A 10516-nucleotide genomic window follows, 5' to 3' on the forward strand; every position below is an offset into this window, starting at 1 on the left:
ATCTAAATATTCATGATCATACCATAAAAGGAAGAAAACCTGTCATTTCATTCTAGGGCTTTTAACCAGGCTACATTAGGGCTCATAGAACAGCTAATATGCCATTTTCAGCCCAACCAAAGTTACACACCCTATTCAGAGACCTGAAGGACCAGATACCCTATAGAATCATTCTATCACCCCTTTAAACCACATTTCCATTTTTCAGCACACATTAAAGTCCAAGATTACAGCTGCTGTGATTCACTGAGGTTCCGGTTTTCCTTTACAGAACAATCCTATGGATTTCACATCAGAAAATCACATGTACTACATGGAAATCACATATTATAGCACATGTATACGTGTAGAAATGGGATGTTTTATATTAAAAGATATGTCCCTCAAATGAGAATCATATGTGCTTGAAAATGTGGATTTTTTTAGCAAATTCTGGGCAGTTTTTCTGTGGCTCTCATTTTGATTACATACGTATCATATCGACCAAATAAAAAAAATATATATCATGACATGTTACAGCATCAGAAAACATTCCTGGACAGTATTTACTGCTATGCAGTGGTGGAAATAGTACAAAAAAATGAAAAATAAAAAAAACCGCTCAAGTAAAAGGAAAGTAACTTAGATAAACTATAACTAATTAAGTTACAGAACAATCCTCAAATAAAATTAATAATTATCTAAGCAAGATTTTATCTTATTTAACCATTTAAAGCCTGATCCAGGAATAAAACAAAACAGAAAATAACTTTTTTTGGGTTTGAAGTCCTTATTTGGCCTTTTAACAAAATATGTAAAAAGAAAAAACAGAAATACATTTTTGATATTAATAATTTATTACTGTGCGATAAGTCAAGATTATTTTTTGTGTAGTCTTCTACTGGCTGTTATCAGGTATATCTGATTGTGTACAATAAGATTTTGAGCAAAGTTTTTAGCATTAAATTATGCAAAAGGTGTCGGATGCAAAATATTTCAGAAACCATTTGTATCAAATATGATACATTTGGCATTACAGGGTTAAAATAAGACTTTATAAGAAAAAATGTAAGTCAAAATTTACATCAAGATATTTAACCTTTTTTCTTTATTTTGACAAAAAAGCATAATTAAAAGCAGTGTTACATATTTCCCTAAATTAACTGCTGGAAAACCTTCAAGGATCTTAATTAGTGATCATCTCCATAGAAACAATTATATTGATCAATTCTAAAACATATTTATAGGTGAAGAAAAAATTATTTTTGGTATATAAAACAAATTGAAACTGCATTTAGAGCATAAACCCATATGGAAAGTTGCGGCTTAGACAGAAGAGGCTTAGTTATTGTTTGTTAGCAGAAAATGATCCTTTTGGTCAATTGTTGACGTTTTTTATAAATAAAAAATTACATACAAATAACTTTCCGTCTTAATCAAGTACATGTTTAGAATATACTTAACATTTAAAATAGTTCAAGTGCAAATGATTGAGAAACTATTTAATTCTCTATTTTATTTTTTCAAATTATTTGAAAACAATAAGGTGATCATTTCAGCGGTTTTAAGAAAGGATCCCAGTTTTCATCTGCTAATTTTTTTTCCCAAAACAAATTTTAAAAAAATTACAGCTGAATTTATCTGTTTTTCTTGAGTTCTAATTCATATTTTATAGAAAACTGTAATTTTAAATTAAATTTCATCAAAAGTATATTGACCTAATAAGACATAGAATTTTAATTAAACCTAATTGAATAGAAATTTCACTTTATGCTGCTTTCTAGAAGTCGTATGGAAGCGGCTGTTCCAACCGTTGCAGTTCTAAATGGGAAAATAAATAATGAGTCTTATTTCTTATTTCAACCGTTGCGTATTTTAGCTGCGACATATGAATTAAAATGCTATGACCGAAAAAATTAGATTGACAGATGACCGTTGATAGATTATTGGCCGAATTTTTGTGTTCAGGCTGACATAGAACTAACTGGCCTAACGACAAGATTTATTTTTAAATAGAAATTTTCGAACTTTCAGGACAATATATTCTGATAAATAGTACAATTATGTACATGTTTAAGCCAGAATGATTTGACATTTAAATATGGCTTCCCTACGACTTTAATATATTTGAATACCGTGCCCTGTTTTTTATTTATAACTTACAATTGGCTTTAGAAGGATACTTCTAAACAAAGGTTGATAGACATCGAAAATAAAATCTTCTTAATAGAAAAGCTGCCCTGTAAGTTAAAACTAAAAATTAATTCACTTAATGAATGTAGGTCAAAATGGCTAATATACATCAAAGCTTTAAGCTGTAAAGCTGAATGTGTAGATGTCGCATGATGGTGTTCATTTAAGATTTGTAAGTAAGAATAAAAAAACAATAAAATGGGAATAACAAAAAAATAAGTAAATACTTAAAATCTAATTTAAAAAAATCTAAAAGAATCAGATAAACAATAAAATCAACATCCCACATTAGGACCCAACAGCAATGTGTTTAATCATTTGGAAGCCACAACGGAAAAATGAAGAGAAAAAGAAGAGGTCAGAGGAACGAACCCTGAGGAACCTCAATAATAAAGATGTGCAGATGAAAGAAAAAACTTTCATTAGTAAAACTAAAATCTAATTCTCTCTTAGGGCAGCAGGGTTTTATGGAAAGTGTAGCTGTTTGACTTCCTGCTCTTGACTACCTAATAGTTGCTTTAGTGAGCTCAACAATTACTGTATGAGATTCATTCTTAATGTTTTAAATTTTCCATCTAGAAACAGAAGTAAAAAATGTCATCCCCCAGCAAGTGAAACATCTTAACAGGAAACAGTGCTGCTGCAGAAAACTGTCACCGTCAGGATGGGACGTATCCACTAAACCCTCACATTCTTAATAGACCTCCAAGATCACACTGCAGTCTGAGTTTACTAGTGCTGCTGGTTTAATACCAATAGTTATTTACAGGAGAAAAAACATATTGGATGTAAACAACCTCTAAGTTAGATCCAGATTTGTAAATCAAAATTTCCTGAAAGTTTCCCAATTGTAACAAAAGAAGGTTTCGGTCCATGCTGCTTTTCTCTGCAGCCAAAGGAAGTGTTTCATTCATTCAGCAGAAATAACTGGACAAGGGGAAATATGCAGCGCTGTGGTCCTCTGCGCTGGTTACTTTAGAGCTGAGATGATAAAGTGACAGAAGTGGGTCTGAGGTGGTTTACCTGCTGTTGTCCTGATGTTTGGATGCAGAAATCCAGCGACACGAGGAGAAAGAGCAACATGGCTCAAAGTCTCAGGTCCAGAGAGGAAAAATAAAGCTTCAGTATCTTCAGTAGTTAAGATCTAACTAAACAGCTAACTTTTAAATGCAACCTTCAAGGCTTAGTTCAGGAAAAAACACAAAGATAGGAACATCCTCTGTTCAGGAACACAATGGCCATTCCAGGAGGACAAACTGTCAACTGAGAGCTGCCTCCTTCTCATCCGTACATAAACGGGCAGAAAAAATCTACAAGTTCTTATGATAACAAACAACAGGGTGGATCCAGGCGTCGACGGTGTTATCAGCAGAATTCCTCGCACTCTTTGAGCCTGATGTGAGAGGAAGTAACCGAGAAATTACAGCAACAAGTTGCCCCTGAGCCCAGCGTCCAGCAGCCAAGGCTGGGAGCGACTGCTGCTGTCCTTTTCCTCTCATCTGGGGAGGAAAACACAACAGAAACTGGCAAAGACAGGAACCTCCCAGCAGAGGTCATCTCCTCCCACTTCATCCCCAGTGGTGCCAGCAGAGGTACTGGTGAAATGTTGCTCCATGGCTGGAGCGGTCGGGCTGGTTCTATAGAGCTAAACATGGCAGAAAACCCATCCAACATTTCTGAGGTTAATAAGAACGCAGAAACTCCCTGCCCTCTTTATCAGACACCTCTTGCTTTTTCATGTTTTCCACCTATGAGCAGAGATGTTAGAAGATGCCAGAGACTATCTGCAGAGATCAGGGTCTATTTTTAAATGAGAGAATCTCACAGAGGCTGCAGATTTCATTGCACATCCCTGATAAGAACCTCCTGTTCCTCCACATCTCAGCCAGACTGAGATCTGATGCCTGTGAAGATCATCTGAGATCCTGGAACTCACACGTTCCAGAAACCAGTTTGAGATGAACTTGTAATTTGATGCATTATCCTGCAGGAGGCGCCATCAGAAGATGGATTTGGGTTTGAGGGGAAGGAGATGCTCTGCACTGCTACTGAGAGGTCGATAGGTCCATCCAACTGTTTCCCAATCAGTTATTGTCTAATATTGTCAGGGTCCTGCCCTCTGTTCTGTGTATTTGTAGTTGATTTCTACCAGTTCTGAGTTCTCTACTCTCTGTTGCCCCTTTGTGTTTGTTTCTTTCCCTTTGGCTTCCTCCTAATTGGTCTTGCCCAACCCTGCTCCCACTCTGTTGATTAGCCTGTCTTGGTTTAGTCTCCCAGGCTGCTCAGTGGGGCAGTGTGTAGCACTTCTGCCTTGCAGCAAGAAGGTTCCGGGTTTGAATCCCGGCCTGTGGTCTTTCTGCACTGAGTCTGCATGTTCACGTTTTTCATACGTGGGCTCTCCGGGTACTCCGGCTTCCTCCCACAGTCCAAAAACATGACTGTTAGGTTAACTGGCTTCTCTAAATTCTCCTTAGGTGTGAGTGTGAATGGTTGTTTGTCTCCGTTTCCCTACGATGGACTGGCGACCTGTCAAGGGTGTACCCTGCCTCTCACTCCTAAATAGCTGGAGATACCAGCACCGCATCCCAGCGACCGCGCTTGGGATATGCGTGATGGAAAAATGTTAGAAATATTGCAGCAGCGACTGTGGCTGACTGCCTTCGTCCAGGGCCTGCTTTAGCAATATTAGGTTCTAAACAAAAGTAAAGATCCCGCCAGAAAACTAGTTAGTCATGCAAACTATGGTAGCAACAGAAAAAGATAGACCACCACCATATAATCCTTCAACCCCCCAGGCAGATTCCAGATCTAGATCCAGACTTGGATGAATTGAGTAAATAAGATCTTCCATTATCTACAGACCAGCCGAAAGGAGTTATATATGCTGCAGCAGATCGCAAATCCTGATGTAGGAAATCAGCAGCCTCCAATCACAGTTTCCAGTCTATGGTGGTTAGAGGAATTTAGAAAAACTGTGGCAGACACAGCCTGAAGTTTTCTGCAGGAGGGCGGATTATTACGGAGCCCCTAAAGGAACATGGAGGGGGAAAAAAGAACTTTTGCAAAAGTATTGCGAGATTTTGAAAAACTATTGCGGGATCTCGCAAAAGTTAATTTTTTCCCTCCATGTCACTTTAGGGGCTCCATAGATTTTAGACATTTAGGGTCCATAAAATAAAAAACACAGGAGAATATTGTCCAATCACCTTTTTTTTTTTTATTACACAATCTCCGTAAGGTATTTAGAATACTGAAAGCAGTTTTTTTATTTTTGAAATATCATGTGTCCAATGCAGTGGAAATCGGAACGCCATACATTTGAAATTGAACATCGATGGCAACCGACCTCAATGGCAACCAGTTTGTCCCAAAGAAAATATACAAACATCAACATATCAATGAATTTCACACTGACCGAACTTTCCATCATCACATTTGTTTTTCTCTCCTGTGCTTACTTGCTATGATACTTCAAAAAGGAATTCCCTTTCTTGGAAACACACAGGAACACTTTGCACTCTGTGCACATCACATATGTTTTGCTTGTGCAGCCAGTTCTGCACCAACTTGAGGCATGTGTTTCATCTACCATCTCTGGAAGATGGATGGCCCCGTAGTGTCTCAGAGCTGCATTTGGCTGTGGCTTCCATGGCTTCCTCCTTGACGTGGAGGAGTGTAGCCATCTTCACTGTCACTTCCGATTCCTGCTTGGGCCTGAGTAATTAACTCTTCACCAAGGAGCAGTTTGAAGTTAAGCAACTTCAGTGGTTTCTTTACCAGAAACTGGCAGTCACTCTTATACTGAAGCCATGAGTTGGTGATTGCCAGGTCAAAAAAGTGGAAAATTACATCACTCTCCATTTCAGAGTGCAAGAAGCCATCCTGTAGAAACTCAACATTCGGTCAACCAAGTCCACGCCAACCCATGTTGGTGTTGTACTCAGCAATTGCCAGTGTCCTTGACACCTGGACAAATCTTTTCTCTTTCTTGGACCATCGTCTGCGTGTGTCCCGAAGTTCAATGCCATAGGCAGAGGATGCCATGACAACTGGCTTTGTGTCCAACCATTTTATGATAGCAACTTCAGGAAGGCCTCGTCTGACAACCATCCCTGATTCACCTCTTCCCCTCTTTTTGAAGGTCTTATCCTCCATGATCTTACAGTCCTTTGGAACTCTGTTTCTTATAATTGTGGTTCGAAGACAATCAGATACCATCGTAGTTCCGACCATAAACAATGCCAACTAGCGATCCGGCGGCATTATTCCCATGACCCGCCGGGCAGCATCCAGGAAACCAAAGTCTTTGGGTTCGGGGGGAGTACGAGTTTATGATAATCCATCCAATGTTACTGCTACAAACAAAGAAAAAACTAGAATGCCATATGTGTTATAATGGCACAATTTTCTCTAGCACTCTGTGGCTCCCCTTGGAACAAATAAGTGTAGAGAGGATGGACAGAAAAAAAGGAAGGAAAAAGAAAAGACTGTGATGTTTCACAGAGATGAGGATAATGAGACAGGACAAAGGGGATGTAGGGAAGAGGCTAGAAGGCAACGGGACGAAGAAGAAGAAGGCGCTGTAGGTGGGGAAGAAGTACCAAAGGAAGAAAAACAAAAACCTCTCTTTTCAAAGAGATATGCGATTCAGATGATAAGGGAGGATGTGTTTGTGGAAAGCAAGAGGGAGCAGAGTGCTAGAAGCAATTTTTGATGGACATGCAATGTAGAATAGAAGGTGTAAAGAAAGTAATTAGAAAGAGTAGATGGAAAGTTTTTTGTACCAAAGATATGATGAGGCTTTGAAATGATTAAATGGGCTTAAATAACTCTGGTAACCCCCCATTTATAATTTTTGGTGACGCTGGAGGATGTTGATGCAACTTGTCTAGAGATTGATGGTGTACCATAAATAAAAATGTTGATCGTATAAACTATATACATTACAATGTCCAGAAGTTAGGAAACTGGACCCAAAGTGGTTTTAAAGTTGTACATGGACAACTGGCTGCGACTTTACTCATGGCTTTCCAAAATAGAATAGTTTTAGACATGTTGTTAGCAGAAAAATAGCGGAGTCTGTGCTATATTCGGCGAGCAATGCTGCACTTTTATCCTTAATAATACAGCTTCTGACAGCAGCCTGACCATAGCCCTGGAGGGCCTCAGGTCATTGAACGGTAAAATGAAAGAGCATTCTGGCGTGGACACATCTATGCCGAACTCATGGTTGGACACGTTTGGCAAATATCGGTCCTTGGTGTCCTCAGTCTTAGTGTCCATAGCCGTGTTTGCCGCCAATTCTTATTCCCTGTATTCGCATCCTCATTCAGAGGCTTATTTTCACAGCTATTTCTTTTCCGCAGCAGCAATCTCAGATGTATTCGCTCCTAGCCCACACAGACTCTGCAGATGAAGATGATGACAATCAGAATGTGGCAACATTGTTTGCTCTCCATGAGTGATTTCACAGTCCCTCTGAGTGTAAGTGTTAATGTTTGTGAGCTGATGGTTGAAAATCATCTTTGAAGTGACTATCTGGTGAAGTTTGATAATGTTTTTCTATATTCACATTATACACCATAAACAGGAGGGAAATGTTAGAAATATTTCACTTATACTCTTACTCCGTTTGGATGGGTTGTGTAACAATGAACTATCATGATGTATAATGTGTGACATATTACTGTTCCAGAGAGGTGTTGCACAAGCAGTATAGGTCAACTCTCGGGAAGTGTTGCTCAAGCTTAATGAAACCAGCCGTTCTCGGACCATTTGACCACAAGACATTTAAATGCAAATTGACCTGTTCTCTGAGGCTGCAAATTGAATTGTCTATCTTGTTTCCCTTTTCTTTAGTGCAACCTCAGTTTGTGTAACTAGGGACTCCCCTGACTTTAATAAATATCGAGGAGAAAGGTGAAGACCAGCAGTGGGTTGGAGATTGTAACTGCACAGTCTCTTCCTACTCTCCTCACGAGTAAAAAAAAGAATTCTGACTCTGTGCCTTTCTTTCCTTGTTTTACGGTGTTTTAGGTGTTAGACCTGACAAAAAATAATGGAGGGATGGTTCTGTCTCCCAATATAAACTCCACCTCTGCAGTCACTCAGTGCTGGTTTGGTTAATCTCTGCCTCCCCACGTGAGTTTTCCCTGAAGTATCCCAGTTTTTTTAGTTTTCCTCTGTTGCCTTTGAATTCTAATTTAATCTGCAAGACTCACCTCTGCCTCCTGATCTCTGTATTTGGGTCCTCAAAAACCTGCACTCAACCGTGACAGATATGCCTGTGTGAATTCTTCACTTCTTCTACATGAGTTTTCATGGATGCTGTTCTCTCAGAGTTGACTTGATTTTCTACAGCCTTTCTGTCTCCTCTGACCTCAGGCAGGCCTTTCCATCAACAACACTGGTTATTTCCTCTTTTCCAGAATATAATAACGACATTAACCAGCAGTGCCAGCTGTGCCTGAAAATCCCAGCCCATCAGCAGTTTTCAAAGAATCAGACCAGTTTGTCTGGCACAAAGTAAAACTGGTGTCTTCCTCATTTTAATGCAAACTTCAATATTTGGCTTCATTAAAAAACGGATCAGCGGTTTAAAACCTGCGGCTCCGGAGCCACAAACGGCCCTATGCAACTTCTCACTTCGCTCTTTGGCTAAAAGTGATAAAAATAGTTTTAAATAAGAAGTGGAATTACAAACAAGTGTTAATTATGAAATGATTACAATGATTTTGTCTTTTTTTCTTTTCAATCTTTTTTTCTCGTGAAAATTTTATGTTTTATTACATATAATTGTTTGGGGAAATTTTTGTTTTTCTTGATTTCTTTTTTACTTTAAAATAGATATCTTAGTCGGCCTCAGCAGATGGCCGCACACACTGAGCCTGGTTCTGCTGGAGGTTTCTTCCTGTTAAAAGGGAGTTTTTCCTCTCCACTGTCGCTACAAGCATGCTTAATGTGAGGGATTGCTGAAGAGTCAATGAGTCGATGCAATCAGCTGGTTTTCCTTAGATAGAAAACTTTGAATCAATTTGACTGGATGATCTGGTTGAACTGGAAAGTGCCTTGAGATGACATGATGTGAATTGGCGATATAGAAATAAACTGAATTGAATTCAATATAAATATAGTTGGTCTTTGAAAATTATAATAAACTTTGTTTAGTAAGTAATGATGTCACATTTTTGCCTCTAAACAAATATTTATTCAGCTGAATAAATATTCATATTGTAAAGGTTGAGCTAGATCAGGGGTAGGCAAACTTTAAAATCTAAAGAGCCATCTTTTCTTGAATCCAGCAAAACAAAAGTCATTTAGAGCCGCAAATTATACATAGTCTATCAATAAAACAAAATTTGTTATTTTTCTAAATATCATCTGTAGTAAATCTGTTGTTGTTTTAAATAAACATTTTATCTGTTTTCTAGGTTTAAAAACAAGTGTAAACATGAAATGTTTCATAAAAAGGATGCATGGCTTTTCTTCAATGGGGTTTTAATTGATGTGTATAAAATAAATAAAGAAAAAAGTAGAAAAAAACATACCTTCCAAGGTAATGACAAAAAAGCACACCTAAAAACAAATTTCTGGTACTTTTTATGTAATTCTGTTGTGAGAATATGAGAAAATTTTTCTTTAAAAATCCTGCCGAAGCTTCTATTATTAATAATTGTTATCAAAATATAATTAAAAACCATTAGTTGACTTATTCATAATTTTTTGCCCCCATTAAGAGCCGTTTAAGAGAGTCCTGAGAGACAGCTGCAGGTTGCAGGAATCTGTTCTAGATTCTGCTTTGTGATTGGCTGATCTTCATTTTGGCCCAGCATGCACCTGTCTATTTAACAATTTAGAGAAACCACTCGACCAAACAGTGACGTTTTTTTGGATGTTGGAAGAAGCTAGAGTACCTGGAGAGGAACCAATTCTGCATAAGGAGAACGGGCAAACTTCAAACAGAAAGATCAATAAAATTAAGCTTATTTATTTATTTACTTATTAAGTTAAAAAAAGGAAAAAAAATAGGCCAAATGCATCAGAAGAGGATTCCAATAATAAGACCCTAATGCTGAGTGGATTTGTAAATCAGACTGCAGCTGTAACGGGTTCTGTCTAAGAAGAATGTTGTACGAAATGCAGGAATTCTTTGGAGGACTTTTCCTCTGTAGTGCCGCAGCAGCGTTACCTTCTAAACGGATTTCCTTATCAGCTGACTCAACTCTGTCTGCTTCTCAGGATGAAAAAAAGAAGAACAAAATGTGAAAGCTGACTTTCTTCCTGTTTCAGCTGAGACGGACTGGATCAGCGAGCGTGACCGCACACAGGCTTAAAGGTCAAACCG

General features: G+C 38.2%; 1 protein-coding gene across 1 annotated transcript in view; it reads right to left on the reverse strand.

The window, feature by feature from the left end:
* stab1 (stabilin 1) overlaps window positions 1-3657 on the reverse strand; it is a 163052-nt gene extending 159395 nt beyond the window's left edge. Inside the window, exon 1 of the mRNA XM_015385033.1 lies at window positions 3196-3657. Within this exon, the coding sequence (XP_015240519.1) occupies window positions 3196-3255 (60 nt within the window). The 5' untranslated portion in view covers window positions 3256-3657. The remainder of the gene's footprint in view (window positions 1-3195) is intronic.
* Window positions 3658-10516: the final 6859 nt, after the last annotated feature.

The sequence above is a fragment of the Cyprinodon variegatus genome, unplaced genomic scaffold, assembly GCF_000732505.1.
Source record: "Cyprinodon variegatus isolate N-32 unplaced genomic scaffold, C_variegatus-1.0 Scaffold330, whole genome shotgun sequence".
Classification (NCBI taxonomy): Eukaryota; Metazoa; Chordata; class Actinopteri; order Cyprinodontiformes; family Cyprinodontidae; genus Cyprinodon; species Cyprinodon variegatus.